The 21,431-nt window shown below is 40.2% G+C and overlaps 1 protein-coding gene across 4 annotated transcripts in view; it reads right to left on the bottom strand.

Annotated features, from left to right (window-relative positions):
* Positions 1–840: 840 nt before the first annotated feature.
* SSPN (sarcospan) overlaps positions 841–21,431 on the bottom strand; it is a 156,249-nt gene continuing 135,658 nt past the window's right edge. For 3 of the 4 annotated variants that reach the window (XM_023738025.1, XM_023738028.1, XM_023738027.1), the window contains 2 exons: positions 7,428–7,516; positions 841–2,161 (listed from right to left, as the gene is read on the bottom strand). In XM_023738025.1, the coding sequence (XP_023593793.1) occupies positions 1,796–2,161; positions 7,428–7,484 (423 nt within the window). In that variant the 5' untranslated portion in view covers positions 7,485–7,516 and the 3' untranslated portion in view covers positions 841–1,795. The remainder of the gene's footprint in view (positions 2,162–7,427; positions 7,517–21,431) is intronic. The other variant, XM_004383594.2, reaches the window with a different exon arrangement.

Below are 21,431 nucleotides of genomic sequence, written 5' to 3'. Positions count from 1 at the left end.
GATATTCCATAAATGTAATTTCTTTGTGTGATCGAACCTTATGTTCCAGAGTCTCATCCACTAAGCTCCAGGGTCCTTCTTGGCCTGGACTAATGTGTTCATAGGCCATTTTTAAAGCAAGTCAAAATATAAAAAGGTTCTAACATCTGTTGATCAGGTGTTTTATCTGGAGGACATAAAAAATATTTACAGCCCTCCAACTAAGTGACTTAACATTATCGTTTCTATTTGGATATTTATATTGTATAGAAATTGACATCATTATCACAATCCATGAAATTATTCATTTATGTTCTGAGGCAAACAAGAAATGTTTCTCTTTTTAGGGTAGAAATTCATGATTAATAAAGTATATCAACAGGCAATGTGAAGAGGCAAATTGAGCTCAATTACTATCATGAATTTCTGCTTCTAGCAGAGCATACTAATAGAGAAAGTTCTTGATAACATTTATGCTACATGAATTTCCATTTGGAACCCAATCCTTAAAACAATGGTATTTTCAGAATTTTATAATAAAAATAACAAAAGAGACATGTCTCCCACTATAGGGTACTTGTGCTTTGTTAAGTCAGTCACTTGAAAATAAAACTCAATAAAAACTACCCTCCAAGTTAACGTATGTATTACTCAAATATGGACTTCATAACATTATCACTAGTCTCTAGGCTGTGCATACAAATCAATAATTATGTGTTACATATAGTTTTTTGAATAGAACATGTCAGCATTACTCAGTTTTTCTCAAAAATACTTAGCTGCCAAGAGGGAGACTTTTCAACATAACACAAATGTGCTATTTTGTGTTTCCCATTACAAATGCTCTTGTTTTTGTTTAAATGAATGTTTTAACCTGAGCTGTTAATTTTTTTTTTCTTGTAAAGCTTGGCATTCAGAAGAAAGAATCATTAGGCCTCAGCTCTTGTGACAGTAATTTCTCCTAACACCGACTGCTGCATAAGTACATTCAGAGCTCATTAAATAGACTTATGAGCGTAATTATAATTAACAATTAGCTAGAAATTAGTTTTAATGATTTGTTTTATACAATAGAATAAAAGCGTAACGTAATTATTTTTAAACCTTCTACATCATTAAGAATACAACTACTACCACCTTTTAATTATTAAGAAGCAGACAATCATCAAAGCATTTAATAAGGGATCTACTTTGAGTCCCAAGCTAAGGGAGCTGAACAGCAAAGGCCTCCGCCCCAGCCCAGGTGTTCATATTTATTTAGCTTTTTGCAAAGACTCTTCCTTTTCTACTCTGCTCCTTAAAGCTACTTCAGACCTTGAGAACATCACTACCAGGGAAAATAAAGAGAGCCAACCTAGTCTTTCAGCACCTTCCCTATCCCTGACACTCTTCCAAGACACAGTGAGGGTGATGGAGGGAAACTCCAAAATTTAGTAAGTGGGCCTGAAATGCCCATTCACGCCATCAAACAGGACCTATAAGAAAGAAGATTATATAACTACTGGATTAAAATAAGTATTAGGAATAAACTCCAGGCTATAAAGATTGATCTATGCCATTTTTCCCCTGTTCAGTGTTCTTTTAATATCCCAAATTCTATCTGGATCTTGCTTGTCTCATAAGAATTTTTAAAAATGCTATCAAACCCTGAAGAAATGCTTTTATTTTCTGAAAACGTATAAAAATATTCATTTAGAACCAGTGACTATTATTCATTGTCAAAAGTGGTTTTTCTTTCTTTCTTCTTCTTTTTTTTTTTTTAAACCTCAGCTAGTCAATGTGCTGTTGTTTCCTCTCCCACCTTTGAGCAAGAATGTCAGGCCTTTTGCTGCTGGCCTTCAGAAGTTGTTAGGGAGCACATCCTAATACCCACATAAAAGACCTGGTACCTATGTTTCCACATTACAAAGCAGGCCAACAAGCACACTAGGCCACAGACCAAGTTAAGAATCATCTGGATGAGTAAGAACAGTTTGAAAGTGCCAGTGACGCTGGTACAGTCCGTTACATCCCGGTAAACAAAGGTCCTGCTGAGCGGCTCGGAGGAGGGCAGTTTGCACTGGCAGGAGTTGAGGCTGGTTTCGCAGGTAAACTGAGTGAGCTGTGAATAGTGGTGGGCAGCAAACGCCACAGCCAGCACACAGACTATCAAGGCCAGGGCACTCAGCAGAAAGTAGAACAGCTGCAAGAAAGCAGAAGAAAATCTTTCTGGTTGCAAAGAACATTGGATGACCATTTACAAGGCTAATTAATAAAAACTGTATTTTTTCTTCTCTCCACAGGAAGTTCCCTAATGAAGGGCTGTCTGTCTTCAGAAATTGAGTGCCCAAGATATGGAAATGGTTCATGTTTATTAGTGAGCAATCTTTAAACTTTGATCACATTTTAATTTGCGATACAGATGTTGGGTACTTTCCATGAATTGCATCAACCATATTAGCTTGACCGTGAGATGTTTGTGTGTAAACGTAGTAAGCAGTTTAGATGAATCCCAAACAAGACAGTCATCGCTGAAAGGCGTGCTTGGCTTATTTTGACCTCAAGAATTGCTGATACTAAGATTCAGACAAGACGAGGAAGTAAAGGTTTCTGCAGTGCTAACACTGTGTTAGCCAAAATTAGCAATGATTGGTCAACCAGTAACACAAGTTAATAAAAAAAAAATACTATATTCAATGTAGTGATTGCCAAACTGTGCCCATGAACACGAGGATCCCAAGAGGGTGCTGGGAGGGGGAAAAAAAAAAAGGATGGTTCTAGAAGGCATGGCAATTTGATGTCAGTTTCATTACCTATAAGTCTCATCCCAAGTCCAACCACAAGCGGTTGGTTCCTGATCATGAAAATAAACCATTGGCCTATATGTTGGTCTTGGGATTGGAAAAGTCTGATTAAAGTTCTAGCTCTGCTGCTAAGTAACTATGAAATCCCTGGAAATTTTATTTCTATTTCAACTCATAGCGACCCTACAGGACAGAGGTGAACTGCCCCATAGAGTTTCCAAGGAGCGCCTGGTGGATTCAAACAGCCAACCTTTTGGTTAGCAGCCGTAGCTCTTAACCACTATACCTGAAATATTTTGATAAAAAATCTGGGTACTCACTGGCATGATTACAATAAAATCTGTTTTACAGGACAAGAAATGTTCTTGTGATTGACTCATCTACTGGAACCAAAACCAAAAAGACAAACAAACCCACTGTTGTCCAGTCGATTCTGACTCATGGAAACCTCATAGGACAGAGTAGAACTGCTCCATAGGATTTCCAAGGAGCAGCTGGTGGATTTGAACTGCTGACCATTTAGTTACCAGCCGAGCTCTTAACCATTAGGCCACCAGGGCTCCCTACTGGAACCATTTCTCTCAATATTCCCTTCCTCTGAGGTTCTAGGTAAGGAAGAGAGTCACCAGGTTTGGGGACCAGTGTACTCAACACAGCTCTTAGTACGAGATTTCTATTACCAGAGCCAATACTTGCCCTGTACACTTCTGGGGAATGTGAATTCCACAAAGTAAGGTTAGTTCCAATCATTAGCACTTGTCTCAATTTATCTTATTTGTTTCAATCTCCAAATAAGTCAAATCACTGCAAAAAAATATTATTCTCTTATGATTATCACAAAAATTCATTTGCTGAAATGGAAATTTTGTTTCTTTTTAAAAGATGACCTTTGGACTCAGATATTAAGATTTTCCCAAGGCCATTCAACAGTGCGCAGCCACACTGGGTGATCGTTAAGACCGTGAACCGGGAGCCAGATTGCCTAGGCTGGAATCCTCTTCTCCTGGTCCCCCCCTCAACAGTTATGGACCTTGGGCAAACTAATCAATGTCACTGTGTACTCCTGTTTCTTCATCAGTAAACTTGGAATGAGGGTCCGAGCAGTGCTGCAGTACTTCATAGGATTATTATAAGGATCCAAAGAGCTGATACTTATAAAGAGCTTAGAACAGTGTCTGGTACATAGTAGCACTATTTAAGTATTTGTGAAGTAAATAGATAAGTTAGTAGAGACAGAAAGAGCTGCCGTTCTCAGGGCTCTTAGGATATAAACGCTACTGGCTTTGTCTTATTCTGACATGTGGGAGTAACACTGCATCCTTGGCTTGTAACAAAGATGTAAACATTTACATAAACACAGTGATTGCTCAATTTTAATTGAACATCTTAAATGCTAGAAGCCAGCAAGAGCACAAAGAAAAGTCGTGCCCTTAACTCCTTTGCATATGAACAAATTTACACTGGTGCGCACCTTACACATGGTGATTATGCTTCTCCCACCCAGTGAAAGCACCAGGCCAAGTAAACAGGAGTGAGCCACAGAACCAAGCTTCTTATCCATCTTAAGACATAAATATATACTTGATGCCTCAAAGCCTGGGGGTTACATCTGCAGCGTTGTAGCATTTTTCCTTCACGGCTTTTAACTCATCTGACAGCAACAAGCTTCTGGGTTAGAATCTGTAATTTAAAAGCAAGTGGCTTGTTTTACCTACACAGCACGAATAAACTATCAATGAAAGTGTTTACGATGACCTTGGGAATCCGAGCAAATATATCTTGATAAAACCCCCGCTCGGGACGCATTTGTCTTGCATGTGTCAGCCCATCAGTCTTGTGCTCGGCAGTGGGCGGCGGGCCGGCGGCCGCGGAGGCGCAGGCGGAGGCGGGAGGCCCCTCGCGCTTAGGTAACCGCAGCGTGGCTCCGCGGCTCCGGAGCCCGGCTGGCTCTGGCTGTGGCTAATTGGTACCCGGCTGCAGCTTTAACGCACGTCGGCGACTTGGGGAGGAAGGTGGTTCTGCTTCGATTTAATTATCTTCCCCGGTGGCATGAATGGTAAGTAACGGCGCCTCCGCAGCACACCAATGAGGAGGCTGCTGCCGCAGCCCAGGGGCCTCCTGGATGTGGGTACAAGGCGATTTCGCCTTAAATGCCCTCGTGGGGAATGTGCCCCGAAATGCTGCCACAAGCACATGAACCGGACACGTTGCAGAAAATCAAGGTGAGCCCCGAGAAAGCGGGGCCAGGAGGAAAGGCAGGAAGCCCAATCTGCGCCGAAAGGCCTGCCAAGCCCAGGGGGGAGCAGAGAGAGGAAGAGGGAACGCGCTGTGGCGTCCAGGGCCTGCCAAGGGGCCCCAAGGAGATGTTCCCCGTGGATCTTGTGTCTAAAAGAAGTGTGTGTGGGTGTGTGTGGGTGTGTGTGGGTGTGTGTGAGAGAGAGAGAGACAGAGAGAGAGTGTGTGTATCTTTGTGTCTGTGTCTGTCTGATTGCTCGCCCTAGCAGTTCAGTCTTCAACACGAGGAGATCAGCTGTCAAAGAAAGCTTAGGCCAAAGTGCCAATAAAACCAAAACCAAACCAAACCGGTTGCCTGAGTCGATTTCTACTCAGGATAGAGTAGAACTGCCCCCCTTAGGGTTTCCAGAGAGTGGCTGGTGGATTGGAACTGCTGACCTTTGGTTAGTGGACGAACTCTTAACCACTGCGTCACCAGGGCTCTGAGTACTAATACGGGGGATACTAAAATGCAGTTATACTGGTGAGAAACATCTTATGAAGATGCATTTTATTCCCTCCCCCAAAAAATGGTGTGAAAGCACAAGGGAAGTCAGCAGTAATCCATTGTGCCTTTGGAAAACTCGCAGATTGACTGAAGCTCATTTTTGACCTGAAGATAATACAGAGTGCACCTCAGAGAGCTGGCAGCCAGCATCACTAAAGGTCAGATTCAGGAGAAGAGAAAAGTGCCTCAGCATTTGTCAATGTCTGTCACAGGTGGGAAAAAAAAAAGGTAGCTAATGAGATCTTCCTGGTGGGGAATTCTCAACCTGTCTGACACTGGCAATGACTTTTTTTTTTTTTTTTTCTGCCCTTGCTCCTTATTTTAACTAACGTGCAGACAGATGTTGAGATGGCTTTGGGGGCCTCTCTGAAACTGATGCTTTTGCCTCTGCTGTTTCCTGGGATGATCTCCAGGAAAATAAGGGTATTTCACATACAGTGATGAACCTAAAATTGAGTATTTTTCACCTGGTGAATGAAATTCCCATAATTTAACAGACCATTTCTACTGGGCTTTCTGGAATATCTTTTTTAATCACCAAGCCTTGCTGTTCAGACCTCTACAAGAAAGTAAACAAAAAAACCTGCTGTATCTGGCTGCCTTCTTTTAAGGAAAACCCTCAGGCAGGAAAAGTAAAATTTCCAAGTGTAGGCATATCTGCCAGAATTCTAACTCTGTCATTTTTTCCCCAAAAACAACATCCATTAGTTTTTTTAATTAGAAAAGTTACATCTAGCTATTGGAGAAAATTTCAGAGTTAAAGAAAAACACAAATTCAACTATAATTCCACCAGATAGCTATTTTTATGCACATAAAAAGCTAGCTTTTTTTTTTCTTATGTAAGATCATACCACACATTTTGTGGAACCAGCTTTTTTTGCTAATTAATGTAAATAGTTTTATTCTATTCATTATTCTTTTACAGCACGATTTTTTTAAAATTAGCACATTGCTTTTTTATGTTAACAGTTTCAATTATACTAGAATATACTAACACTTCTTAATTTTTTATCTTAATTTCCAAATAATATATTTAACTCACTCTTATGCCTTATGCTTTCTTATTTCAGTGAACAAAAAGTATCTAATTTTTGTTTTTTAATAGAAGAGTAAACCATGTGAGTGCACCAAAAAAAAATTACGGAAAGCTTTTTGTTCTCTACTGCAGCAGTTGAGAGAAAATGTAGGAGTATGATTTCTTCTAGCTCTGATTGCTGAGTTCAGTGTTTATCTCCTTATGGTCTGAAAGGGTGTGACTCTGTTTCCCTTTGGAGTAGTTGTGTGAAGATGCTGTGTACTTGAATTGGCTCCAACTAAATGCACTGCCCCAGCAGAGAAAAAAAGACGTGCAAATGAAAGACACACACACACTTGACAAACCGTACATATCCCCCACCCCCACCCCCACTTTGCCCTCTCACTCTTGGCACAGATAATTTGGATGCACCCAATGTGCTTTTTCCATCTCAGTGATCACACCTACAAAAGGAAGTACGCTTAGACCACTCCATTATTAAAATAATCTAAATAACCCCCAAGATATGGAAGTGGGCACTGATAATAGACACCTTTTCCCAGCCAAGTGTTGCTGAACTGACGAAGTTTCAATATTCCTTTTAAGGGCATTGAAGGACAGACTTCATATGCTCTAGGCCTACCCAGTTTATGGAAACTTAAGACTTAGAAACAAAGCAAAAAGCAAAGCAACTAATATTATGTTTGGGGGCTGGACCAATGCCCTCCTAAAATATTTTTTGGCCTGTATAAAAATGAAATTTCTAAAATAATCAGATATGTAAGCCCTTAAAAAGGCACTCATTTATTTTGTACTTGTGTTGCTTTCTGTGCAATGATAAAAGGAAAAGAAAACATCACAACTTACTTTCATAGCAAACTGGATACATGTCCGTTCATCAACTTGATAGGAGACACAAAGCATAAACAAGCCAAGATAGGCGACTAAGCAGACCTGCCGTGAAGACCATGGAGAAACGATGTTATCAGGGCAAGTCATACATTGCAATGACATCAATCTCAGAGTCCCTCACCAGTAGCATCCTCGTTATCAAGCTGTTCGTTTCATTTACTTATCTTTATGGCTTGTGGAACAGAGTTTTAAAAAGAGTGAAATCAATTGATTTCAATTTAGTCTGTATTTATTGAGTCCTTTTAATGTGTCAGGCACTATGCAAAATCCTTCAACATATTCAATGATGAACAGAGTTTCCTTAACCTCAATGACTTTATAGTCCAGTACAGGCCAAGACAACTTCATACACAATTGTAAGACAGGGCATTATATGCCAAATACTATTCAGAGGAGTACAAAGAGAGGAGAAGATGGCATTAAGTTGGGTGATTAATAAAGGCTTCACTAAAGAGATACATTTAAAATGGCCCTTAAAAAGGATAGTCATAATAACATTTTACTGAACACTTATTATGTGCTGTGGCTCTTCTAAGTTTTATATGTATAGACTCATGTAATCCTCATAAAAACCCTATAAAGTGGGTGCTATTAATAACTGTGGAGCCCTGGTGGTGCAGTGGTTAAGAGCTACGGTGGCTAACCAAAAGGTCGGAAGTTCGAATCCACCAGCTACTCTTTGGAAACCCTATGGGGCAGTTCTACTCTGTCCTATAGTGTCACTATGAGTTGGAATCAACTCAATGGCAACAGGTGTTTATTATTATTATTATCCACACGTCCCTGGGTGGTGCAAGTGGTTCGCGCTCAACTACTAACCTAAAGGTTGGCAGTTAGAACCTACTCGGCAGCACCTCAAAAGAAGGGCCCTGCAATCTGCTTCCTTTGGAGCCCTATGGAGCAGTTCTGATCTGTAACAGATGAGATCACCATGAGTCAGAATCAACTTGATGGCAACGGGTTTGATTTTTTTTTATTATTATCCTCATATTATAAATGAGGAAACAGAAACACAAAGCTGGTAAATAATGGAACCGGATTCAAACCAGGTAGTGTGGGTGACAGCAACAGCATGGGCAACAGCACAGAGGTAGGACTGCACAAAGTGTGAAAGAATATACATGCCCATAGCTGAAACAATAAAATACAGGGCAGAAAAGGCAGGTTGGAAATCTGGGGATATGGGATTGGTTCAGTAGGGCCCCCTTGAAAATCTTTGAGCAGGGGAATGACGTGATTTGAGAGATGTGTTTTAGGAAAATGAACAGTGCTGTTGGGTGGGTTGGTAGCAAGAACATCAGGATTTTATTTTACTAATCTGGGTAAGATTCATATATCAGGTGGGCCAGAGCTCAGATGGTCACAGGCATATTCAGAGAACAGAAGGCAGGAAAGATGCAGGAAAAAGCAAAATCTATACATCTTGGCTGCTGCATGTGTGACAGGAGGGAGAAACAGAAAGCGACCCCTAAGTTTCTGAATGTCAGTGATGGAGAGAGCGGGGATGTGCCTGACCAAAAGAAGGCTGGTAGGAGGAGTAGTAACTTTGTGAGAAAAGAGACTCAATTTATTAGTCAAACCAGTTTTTCTCTTTAATGCACTGAAGTTTTAAAACCTGATCTTAGCTACTAACCAAAAGGTTGAAGGTTCAGGTCAACCTAGAGTTGCCTTGGAAGAAAGACCTGGCAATCTACTTCTGAAAAATCAGTCTTTGAAAACCCTATGGATCCCAGTTCTACTCTGATGCATATGGGGTCACCATGAGTCTGAATCAACTTGGTGGCAACTAGTTATACTTTGCTGTGTTGCCATCTAGTTGATTCCAACTCATGGCAACCCCCATTTGTGCAGAGTAGAAATGCTCCATAGGGTTTTCAAGGCTGTGATCTTTTGGAAGTAGATTGCCAGACCTGACTTCTGAGGCACCTCTGGATGGGTTCGACCTTTTGGCTAGTAGTCGAGCGCTTAACCACTTGCACCACCCAGGGACTCCTAAAATATATCTAGTCTCATTTAATTTTGGAAACCTTAAAATGTTGGTAAGTTCTACACTTCAAGACAGAAAACATAAGCAGCAGAATTGCATTTTTCAGTAAGTACATTTTTCCTAGAGAAGGTTGTTGGAAGGGTGGCTGAGAGACATTCAGCAGCTGGGTTGGTAATAGTCGGAATTCCCATCCCTAGGGCAAGCTTCAAACCACAGACAGTCCTCTTTAGGGCAGAGAGCTGTTAACTTACAAAGCCAACACAGCATTTTTAGATAACACTTCTGTTCTCCCCTTGAATGCACAATTAATAAGTTGCTCTGCGTCATCAATTCCCAAATTGAGGGTTCTTCATGATTCTGCTGGACCATGAAGCCAAAAGCCAGGTCTTCTCTCTAGCACATGCTGTTTCCAGGGTTTTTGGTCATTAGGACTGGCTGTATAGTTTAGAATTGGTAGAAAACATTTCCAGTGAAGAGAAAAGGCATTAAAATGTGTGAGGGTGGTATGGACCAGAGTGGTCTAGGTAGAAAACAAAGCAAATAGGACACAGGGTGGCAGCTTTTCAAAGGAGGCTCACAGATGTAGAAGTAATGATACTGGAATTTTTTGTGTAGTTGATAAGCCAAAATGTTGTTGACACTGCCAGCCAGAGATGAAGCTCTTTGTTAAAGTTCATAAAAACCAACAAACCAAAAACAAAAACCCGTAACTGAGGTATAAGTCTGATAAGACCTTTAGGGGCTTACTATGTATTCTCACATTAAGAATTTACAAAACTGAAACAGTGGAAGAACGATTCCTTTCTCTTTATTGGCAACAAACCAGATAGAGACTTCTGAACTTGCTTCTAAGGGGACTGTTATATCCCTAAGCACATGCCTTTGCTCCCTTGTTAGTCTCTGTCTGCAGGTGCTCAGGACTGGGTTCCTTCCCACATAACTGTCTTTGTCCCTAGAGGCTGCTGTGCTGAAGTTGGCAATTGTTGAGACTTTCCTCTTTGCCTTTGCAAGAGGCACATTCCAAGAATCAGGCCAAACTGACCAGCATCTTAAAAAATCTGATTCTATGCCTCTGCTTGAACAAGTCTTCCCATTTCGGTAGTATCTGCTTCTTGTAACCTTAATCTAGGCAGGTTTCCAGCAAGAAGTTACACAGGAACATATGACCTCATTCTAGAGCATTTCACTTATTCAATCAACAGACCTTTATTGAAGACATAAAATAGCCAGGACCTATGAAAGACCCCAGCTAGTAAGAGGTGAAAAGGCATAGTTCCAGCCTTCAAAGAGCTCTCAGTCCACTGGGGAAAGAGAGGCGAGCAAACAGTTACAATACTTCATAATTTTTAGGACCAAGACTGCTGTAAGAATTACTTAGCAGGGGTGAGTAATGCAAAGGAAACTTCCTGGAGGAAGATGAGTTTTCAAAGATAAGCAGAAATCAGCTAGGAGAAGGATATGGCAAGGGGTATTCTGGGTAGAGAGAATATTAGTAGGTACAAAAGCATGGAGAAATGAAGAGTAAACATTTGAGGATTCCTATATCTGCAGTGCGTGGAGTCCCTGGGTGGTGCAAATGGTTAATACGCTCAGCTACTAATCAAAAGGTTGGAAGTTCAAGTCCACCCAGAGACACCTCAGAAGAAAGGCCTGGTGATCTACTTCTAAAAAGTTAGCCACTGAAGACCCTATGGATGCCAGTTCTACTCTGACACACATGGGGTCACTGTGGATTGGAGCTGACTTGATGGCAGCTAGTTTCTGATTATAGCTGGAGTGCAGGAAGAGAGACAAGAAAAGGAAAAAGATACATTTGAAGAGGTAGACAGGAACTAGATCACAAAGGCCTTTATTTCAGTCTAGGACATTTTCAGCAGGATAATGGCATGATCAACTTTGTCTTTTGGGAAAGTCCCTATGGCTCTGAAGAATGGATTGGAGAGAAGCAATATTATGGAAAACAAGTTAGCATTTCACTTATTCAATCAACAGACCTTTGTGTTGATTGGTCTGCGTGTGTGGAGAAATGGTGTCTGAGCTAAGATAGAAGTGGGGATAGACAGCAGGTGTGTTTAAGTGACAGCAGGGAGCAGAATCCATGGGCTCTGAAGACCGATGAGATGTGAGAGCTGAAAGAAAGGGAGGGGTCAAGGAGGGAGCTCAACTACCTGACTTGAGCAGCCAGGTAGGTGGTGCTGCCATTTAATGAGCTAGGAGGTATAAGAGGAGGAGCAGATGGGAGGGGAAAATGATGACACCCACATGGTCCTAGAGCTCAGGAAAGAGGTCTGGTCTAGAAATAAAGATTTGTGAGTTATCAGCATATGTGTAGCTGTTGAAACCACAGGAGGCACTGTACCATCTAGATAGTGTCTGGGGAAAACAAGAGAGGGCCAAGGATGTTACCCAGTTATGAAGAACCTTTGAATCTTTTGAACAGAAAGCATCTGAAATACACTTCCTGTAATTTTGGTTGTACATCATGGCATGTCTAAAAATCGTGAAACTTTGATTGTCCCTGTGGATTTCTGAAAGCTTTGTTTCTAGGCCTTTGCATAGGGTATTTGCTATAAAGCTTGAATTAATTCAATGTGTTTTAATTCCTTAGCCTTCCAAGAGGGCTTGAGAGTCCTAGCAGGAGGGATTTCATTTTATTACCTACAGTTTTGCATGTTACAACAATAATTCTTTAACAGAGAGTTTATTGATATTGAGTGTAAGCTTTCTGAGTAACAATTATTAAATACTTAAAACTGAAAGCTTGGAGGCAGGACCAAGATAGCAGAGTAGTCAGATGCTTCCAGTGGTCCCTCTTACAAGTCCCAAAAAAACAACTGAATCTATTATATATGACAATCTAGGAGCCCTGAACATCAAAGGCAAAGCTGAGGAATCAGACTGAGTGGCAGGGAGAGGGAGAGATGGTTCAGAAGCAGTGAGGAGTTACCAGACCTGACCTGGCGGGAGCTGATGCCCTGTGGGCCAGATCAGCTGGCGTGCGCGGTGAGGCGGGCAGTGGCATTCCAGATGCGTTTTCCACATTGGGAGAGACTGAGTGTTGGAGAGTCTGCTCAGTCCTCCAGAACCAGTGAAAAGTGGCACTCAATCGGCAAAAAATAAATACATGCATTTAACCTACGACGTGAACCAAAAAAAAACCCCTTTGGGAAGAACCTCTCTCTCATTTACCTGTTCCCTCCTCACTCTGCACCAGGTCCTGGGAAGGCTTCAGCAACTGCCACTTCCCCTGGGCTCAAAGTAGGACATATCATGCTCCCTGAGCCATTCTCCTGGCCTTGGAGAGGGAACAAATTAACAAACAGGAAAAAATAATCTGCCAGCTCCCCTAAGCCAGGAACTCAGGGCAGGCACAGCTCCTTTGCTTAGGCACAGGCATAAGGGGTCCATGGACTTTGAATGCCTTTTACCCTGCATAGACCTGTGTGGGCCCATTTCAACAGCATAGGCCCTCATTAGCACAGTACAACAGGGTATATACCTGAAGCCTAACTTCACTTATCAGCTACATGGTGGAGTGGCAGGTTCATGACATTTGACACCACTCTGCCCGTTAAGCAGGGTCCTCACCTGACCACATCAGGGGCCTGAGAAACTGGTGGCTTCACCCATGCCACCTAGCCACCTGCGACAGGGGTCCAAGAATAAGTGGTGCTTCCCAGGCCTTACAGACAATAGCACTGGGTGCCCACAGTCCGGCTGCAAAACTTACCCACCTATGCACTCTAGGGAAAAGGGACACGTTTTCCTTCCAGACACTCAGGGGCAGCTGTCAGCCCCCACCTTGCTCACTGCATGATACCCTACTGCAGCCAGATACCTGTGCCTATTCCAGTCACCCCTGCCCATCTAGGACTATCTGAAAACCTTAGCTGAATCCATACAAGAAAAGTAAATGGACTCCTGGACTCACATACCTAGTAACAGATCTAACCACATAGTGACAGGACGTTACAGCTTCAAAGGCGCCAATAATCAAACTAGCTCACACAAGCAGCCTATTTGGGCATATCAAAACATAACAAAACAAGAAGATAGGACACAGTAAGCAAACATAAAATAAATAAATATAATAACTTATTGATGGCTCGGAGACAACGGTCAATATCAAATCACATAAAGAGGCAGACCATGATGGCTTCAGCAAGCTCCCAAAACAAAGAATCAAGAAATCTTCCATAGGAAGAGAACTTCTTGGAATTACCGGAGGTAGAATACAAAAGATTAATACACAGAACTCTTCAAGAGATCAGGAAGGAAATCAAACAAAATGTGGAACAATCCAAGGAACATACAGACAAAGCAACAGAGGAACTTAAGAAGATTGTAGAAGAGCACAATGACAAATTTAACAGGCTGCAAGAATCCATACAGAGACAGCAAACAGAAATCCAGAAGATTAACAATAAAATTTCAGAATTAGACAACTCAATAGAAAGTCATAGGAGCAGAATTGAGGCAATGGAAGTGAGAATTAGTGAGACTGAAGATAAAGCATTTGACACCAACTTATTTGAGGAAAAATCAGATAAAAGAATTTAAAAAAATGAAGAAACCCTAAGGATTATGTGGGACTCTATCAAGAGGGATACCCTACCAGTGATTGCAGTACCAGAACGGGGCGGGGCAGGGGATAACAGAAAATACAAAGAGAATTGTTGAAGATTTGTTGGCAGAAAACTTCCTGGATAGTGTGAAAGATGAGATGATATCTATCCAAGATGCTCATAGAACCCCAGACAAAGTAGTTCCCAAAAGAAAGTCACCAAGACATATTATAATCAAACTTGCCAAAACCAAAGATGAAGGGAATTTTAAGAGCATCTATGGATAAATGAAAAGTCATCTACAAAGGAGAGTCAATAAGACTAAGCTCAGACTACTCAGCAGAAACCATGCAGGCAAGAAGGCTATTGACATATATAAAGCCATGAAGGAAAAAAAATTGCCAGCCAAGAATTATATATCCAGCAAAACTGTCTCTTAAATATGATGGCAAAATTAGGGCCTTTCCAGATTAACAGAAGTTTAGAGAATTTGCAAAAACCAAACCAAAATTACAAGAAATACTAAAAGGAGTCCCCTGGTTGGAAAATCAATAACATCAGATAGCAACCCAAGACTAGAACACAGGACAGAGCAATCAGATATCAACCCAGATAGGGAAGTCACAAAAATAAGTCAAAGCTAAAATGCTGAAAATAGGGAAACAGAGATATCAATAAGTAAAAGATGACAACATTAAAACAAAAAAGAGGGGCTAGAAAATGTAGTCATAGATCTTTTATATGAGAGGAAGTCAAGGTGATATAAAGAAATAAAAGATTAGTTTAAACTTAGAAAAATAAGGGTAAATATTAAGGTGACCACAAAGGAAACTAACAACCTACACATCAAAATAAAAAACAAGAAAAATATAAAGACTCAGCAAATACAAAATCAACAACAATGAAAAAGATGAAAAGAAAATACATAAAGAAAAACTGAAGGCTTTATGGCCATGGGAGGAAACCGGATTTCTCACGCCAAACTAAGTGTCTTGTTTCCTGAGCTGGCAGGATGTGGATGCACCAGGAAGACACGGTGTTCTGGCTTCGCAGAGTTCATGTTAATGAGCAGTGAGACCCACCAGGCCTATTTGGAACAACATTCCTGAAGCTTGGGCCAGAACTCCCATTAGGTATGGTGAGGTGAGGCCCATGTAACAGGAAAGCAGCAGTCATGTAAGGCTTTCAAGAAGGTACTTTTTGGACCAGACGCCCAGGCCTGGGGCAGAGAGGTGGTGTCATGGGCACAAAGCCAAATGAGAAATAGGTGGCAATGGGAAAACTAATTGCTGAAAGGTCAATGAGACAACCAACCTGTAAGAGAGTGTTACATTTAGTCCTTTTATGGATGGATAATCACATTGATAAGAAAATCTTGAAAAAAAATTTAATGGAAAAATAAAAAGGCAACACTCGTTACTTTTGATCTGTTTTGGATATCTATTTCTACAATTCATTTAGCATAAAGAGAAAACCTAAGTCCTGAATTCCACCTTCTGTCCAAAGATACTCTTTGTCTGCATAGAGCAAAGTCTATATATTCTGTCTTGTGAGTTAGAAAGTTAAAGAGAGTTGAAATGTTCTCCGAATGTTAACTCCCAGAGTCTTGTCACACCTTGTCTTTGTTTTTGTTATTCTGCCCATTGCACTTCCACTGGTGCCTTCTGAGGGTTAGTGTTATGGCAAAAAGGTGAATGCTGGGCCAGTGTCTGGGAGATTTACTTACATATTATTTTTTTCCCTTTTCATTCTGGCATAGCTAGTCAGTATTGCCCTAAAACATTTTGTGAGAATGCAAATTATTGGCATTTACTCTTCTCCATGTCATGCGTATTTATATTCTGGTCTTGTGACATTCACACAACCTCTAATTTATTTGTTTTCTTCTTTTTGTTGTCAGCAGAGCTGCCTGACAGGGCTGTCTAGGGAATACAACCTTCCACTGTCAAATGTCTTTGAATGTTTCTCTTCTCCTTCTATCCCCCACCCCTACCGGCTTTCATTCGTGTACCTGAAATGTGACTCTGTTTCTGTAAGTTAATCAGCATTCACCTTTGTATTTAAAGTGCTCTAATTCAGTCAATACAACAACAAGACGAAGTCTCTGCTCATGTTTGCACAACTGATCGACAAGAAGAGTAGCAGAATTGTAAATGTTTCCTTGGATAATTTCTTAAGAGAATTTCTCTGGATTCTCATCTATTTAACAGAATTTAAGGTAGAAAATTAGAAATCATTTTTAACAAATGATAAACATATTCCAGATTGTCAACTGAATGCAGCCTCACTGAGGAGAGTTGCTGATTAATAGATAGTGTACCAGAGATTTAAATAATACGCAACAGGACATCCTATGAGGATCTTTTAAAACATATTCATTGGATCAAGATTTCTGAAGGATTGGAGATTATTTTAGCATGATGTCAGCATTTTTACTAGATTCTCATTACCACTGCCTCTGGTAAGACAAACTCTATGCCACTGGTTCAGAATCACTTGGAGGGCTTGGAAAATACTGATTTCTGGCTGTATCTCAAGAATTTCTGATTCAGTAGGTCTGGAGTGGGGAGTAAGAATTCGCATTTTTAACAAACTCTGTTAATTTTAGGTAATGCTTATACTTTGGCCCTGGGATCATATTTTTGAGAAGTATTAATCTCAGCTATGAGGGCATTGGTGGTTCAGTGACAGAATTCTCACGGTCCATACTGCAGACCCAGGTTTGATTCCTGGCCAATGCTCCACGTCTCTGTCAACTCTGTCAGTGGAGGCTTGTGTGTTGCTATGATGCTGAACAGGCTTCAGCTGAGCTTCCAGACGCAGACAGACTAGGAAGAAAGGCCTGAAAATCTATTTCCAAAAATTAGCAAATTAAAACCCTATGGATCACAAAAGAACATTGTCTGACATAGTGCTGGAAGATGAGCCCCTTAGGTTGGAAGGCACTCAAAATACGACTGGGGAAGAGCTGCCTCCTCAAAGTAGAGTCGACCTTAATGATGCAAATGGAATAAAGTGTTTGAGACCTTCAGTTGCTGATATGGTGTGACTCAAAATGAGAAATAACAGCAGCAATCGTCCATTAGTAATCAGAATGTGGAATGTAGGAAGTATGAATCAAGGAAAATTGGCAGTCATCAAAAATGTAATGGAATGATTGGAGATCAATATTCTAGGCCTTAGAGAGCTAAAATGGGCTGGTATTAGCTACTTTGAATCCTACAATTGTATATGCTGGGAAAGACAAATTGAAGAGAAACACTGTTGCAGTCACCATCAAAAAGAATATTTCAAGATCTATCCTGAAGTACAACGCTGTCGATAACAGGTTAATGTCTATATGCCTACAAGGAAGACCAGTTAATACAACTATTATTCAAATTTATGAACCAACCATAAATGATAAAGATAAAGAAATCGAAAATTTTTATGAACTGTTGCAGTCAGAAACTGAACGTGCAATCAAGATGTATTGATAATTACTGGTGATTGGAATGAGAAAGTTGGAAACAAAGAAAGAAGATCAGTAGCTGAAAAACATGGCCTTGGTGACAGAGACAATGCCAGAACACCAGCGATCACATGGTTGAATTCTGCAAGACCAATGACTTATTCATAGAAAGTATTTTTTTTTCAACAACATAATGGAAAACTATATACGCAGACCTCACCGGATGGACTACACAGGAATCAAATCGACTACATCTGTGGAAAGAGACGACGGAGAAGCTCAATATCATCAGTCAAGACAAATCCAGGGCCAACTGCAGGACAGACCATCAATTGTTCCAGTTGAATTTCAAGCTGAAACTGAAGGAAATTAAAGCAAGTCCACAAGGGCCAAAGTACAACCCTGCACACATCCTGCCTAATTTAGAGACCATTCAAGAATAGATATGACTGTATTTAGTTCTGTTAAAATCAAATATAGAACTATAAGTATAATTAAGGAGACAGTGCTGTATAATGGAAAAAAATTAATCTTGACTCTTTAATAGCTAAATGATCTTGGACAAAAATTATTAAATTCTTCTGAACCTCAGTTTCCTTATCTAAAATATGGAGACAATAATGCCTTCTTCTGAGAATTAATCCAAAGATTAATGATAATGTAAGCAAGTATAATGTCTAACATATAGCTGGAGAATAACTGGTAGTGACTATTATCATTATTATTATTGCAATTAGAGTCAAATATCACTTTTAAGTTTATTAGACAAAATTTAGAGTATGTTTAAGGGCTCTTAAATATTTTACCAATTTACCCATGTTTAGAATTGATAACACGTGTACTGTCTTGGTTTACAAATAATGTGCAGTCTACTTTGTATTAGCACCAGGGGATACTTGGCATGATCTTTATATTTATGTAAGACAAACTGAATTATCTACAACAATGGCTTGGCATTTTAATGCTTATATTGAGCAGTTATTATATGCCAGGCACTATACTAAGCACTCTACATAAATTGTCGCATTTCATCTGTACAAAAATCTTATGGGGTAGTTGCTATTATTAACCCCATTTTATGTATTAGGAAACTGAAGCTCGGAAAGATTGTACACCTAAGGTCACATAGCAAATACGGAGCTGAGAGCTTTACTTGACAGAGGACAAAGCCTTGCTCGTGACCACTACACTGCATGACCTATTCTCGGTGGAGGCCTAATGGCAATGTAAGTAAAATGACAACTGCAGAGATTTGAGGAACGGTCTATCATTTGTTCCTCTCCTGTGCTGAACTGCATGAAGCACCACTTCTGGGGCACAGTGTGAAGAATAAGGTCTTTGAGATCCAAGTAACTGTTCAAGCTGGGGGGACCATGACTCAGTCCTTGAAACTCAGTCTTACCATGTATAAAATGGAGAAAATAATACCTATGTTATAATTTGTTTTAGGGCTCATAAATAATGCATAGTAAGTGCCTGGAATTGTAGTAGGTCTTTAAAAATATATATTTATTTTTCCATGTCATATGACCGCAAACTGTACCAGTGTAGTTTACTCTTAAATTTGAACTTAAATGGATGATAAATATAAACGTAGCATTCTGTCACATCTTGGAAATAATCTAATTATATTCATTCAACAAATACTTCTTGCTTACCTACCATGTGCCAGACACTCTTTGAGGCTCTGAAGATACCCTAGTGAACAAATGAGATAAAAATCCCTGCCTTGATAGGGCTTATGCTTTAGAGTGGAAAGGCAGATCGTAAACAAACAAATAAGTGAATATATGATATGTCATTAATTGAGAAGAGCTATGAAGAACATAGCACTTACAACCTTCTAACTTGAAGCTACAGACACTTCCGGAGGACACCTTTCAGCCAAATAATAGACAGGGCTATAAAATCAACCATAACATCCGTGAAGAATGTGATCCTTAGAACACTCAAGTATATGAGACCAAAAGGGCAACATTTGCTCAAAACCAAAGATGAGAAGACAGGGAGGGACAGACTGGACTAATGGAAACAGGGAACCCAGGGAGGAAATAGGGAGAGTGCTGACACATTGCCGGGATTGCAACCAAGATCATGAAACAATCTGTTTAAGAATCACTGATTGGAAAATTAATTTGCTATGTAAACTTTCACCAAAAGCACAAGAAAATCTTTAAAAAAAATAAAAAGAACATTGCACTTATCATCATGACTTCTTTTTACCAAAAACATGACATACTATTGTTGTCGTTAGCTGCTGTGGAGTCAGCCTTAACCCTATGTACGTGTAGTACTGCCCAGTCTGGTACCACTCTCATGATCAGTTGTGGATCAGACCATTGTGATCCATGGGGTTTTCACTGGCTGATTTTTGGAAGTAGATCACCAGGCCTTTCTTCCTAGTCCATCCTCGTCTAGAAACTCTGCTGAAACCTGTTCGGCATCATACCAACATGCAAGCCCCCACAGACAGACACGCATGAGGTTCACTGGCCAGAAATCGAACCAGCGTTTCCCACATGAAAGGTGAGAATTCTACCATTTAACTATCTTGGGGTTCTAACATGACATGTATTGTTGTTGTGTGCCATCGAGTTGATTCTGACTCATAGTGACCTGCTATGGCAGAGCAGAACTGCCCCATAGGGTATCCTAGGCTGTAATCTTTTTGGGAGCAGATCACCAGGTCTTTTCTCCTGTGGAGTGGCTGGTGAATTTGAACTGCCAAACTTTCACTTAGCAACCAAGCACTTAACCATTGTGCCACCAGGGCTCCTTCAATATGACATATAGTGATTACCAAAATACAAACAATAAATCCTTAAAAAGGTGTGTTCCCCCTAAAAAATGAATTGATAATGCCCAGCAACCTCTTAAAAAAAGATGGTGAGGTCATGGTTGTTCCTTATGAGAACCAGCTGGTTCTGTTATTTCAACAGTTGGTATCCACTATAAGTTAACTAAGATCTCACAGGTTCCAAAAGACAATATTACATGTCCCTGGAAAAGGGGCAATAGATGTTAACTTTATAAAGTTAAGGCCAAAGATGAAGAAATTGAAGATTTTTACCAACTTCTGCAGTATGAAATTGATTAAACATGCAATCGAGATGCACTGGTAATTACTGGTGATAGGAATACAAAGTTGGAAACAAAAAAGGAAGATCAGTAGTTAGAAAATATGACTTTGGTGTTCGAAATGACACTGGAGATGAAATGACAGAATTTGACAAGACCAACGACTTCTTCATTACAAATACCTTTTTTCAACAACATAAATGACAACTACACACATGGACCTTGCTGGATAGAATACATAGGAATCAAATCAACTACATCTATGGAAAGAGACTTTGGAGAAGCTCAATATCATCAGTCAGAACAAGACCAGGGGCCAACTGTGGAACAGACCACAAATTGCTCATATGTACGTTCAAGCTGAAGCTGGAGAAAATTAGAACAAGTCCACGAGAGCCAAAGTATGACCTTGAGTATATCCCAACTGAATTTAGAGACCATCTCAAGAACAGATATGACACATAGAACACTAATGACCAAAGACCAGAATGACATCAAAGATATCATATATGAAGAAAGCAAAAGGTCATTAAAAAGACAAGAAAGAAAGAAAAGACCAAAATGGATATCAGAAGAGACTCTGAAACTTGCTCTTGAAATTTGAGTAGCTAAAGCAAATGGAAGAAATGATGAAGTAAAGAGCTGAACAGAAGATTTCAAAGGGCGGCTCAAGAAGACAAAATAAAGTATTATAATGACATGTGCAAAGACCTGGAGCTAGAAAACCAAAAGGGAAGAACATGCTCAGCATTTCTCAAGCTGAAAGAACTGAAAAAAAAATTTAAGCCTCAAGCTGCAATAGTGAAGGATTCTATGGTGAAAATATTAAATGACACAGAAGCATCAAAAGAAGATGGAAGGAATACCAAGAATCACTA

The sequence above is a fragment of the Trichechus manatus genome, unplaced genomic scaffold (genome assembly GCF_000243295.1).
Source record: "Trichechus manatus latirostris isolate Lorelei unplaced genomic scaffold, TriManLat1.0 scaffold00112, whole genome shotgun sequence".
In the NCBI taxonomy this organism is placed as follows: domain Eukaryota; kingdom Metazoa; phylum Chordata; class Mammalia; order Sirenia; family Trichechidae; genus Trichechus; species Trichechus manatus.
This window is presented reverse-complemented; position numbering and strand designations above follow the sequence as displayed.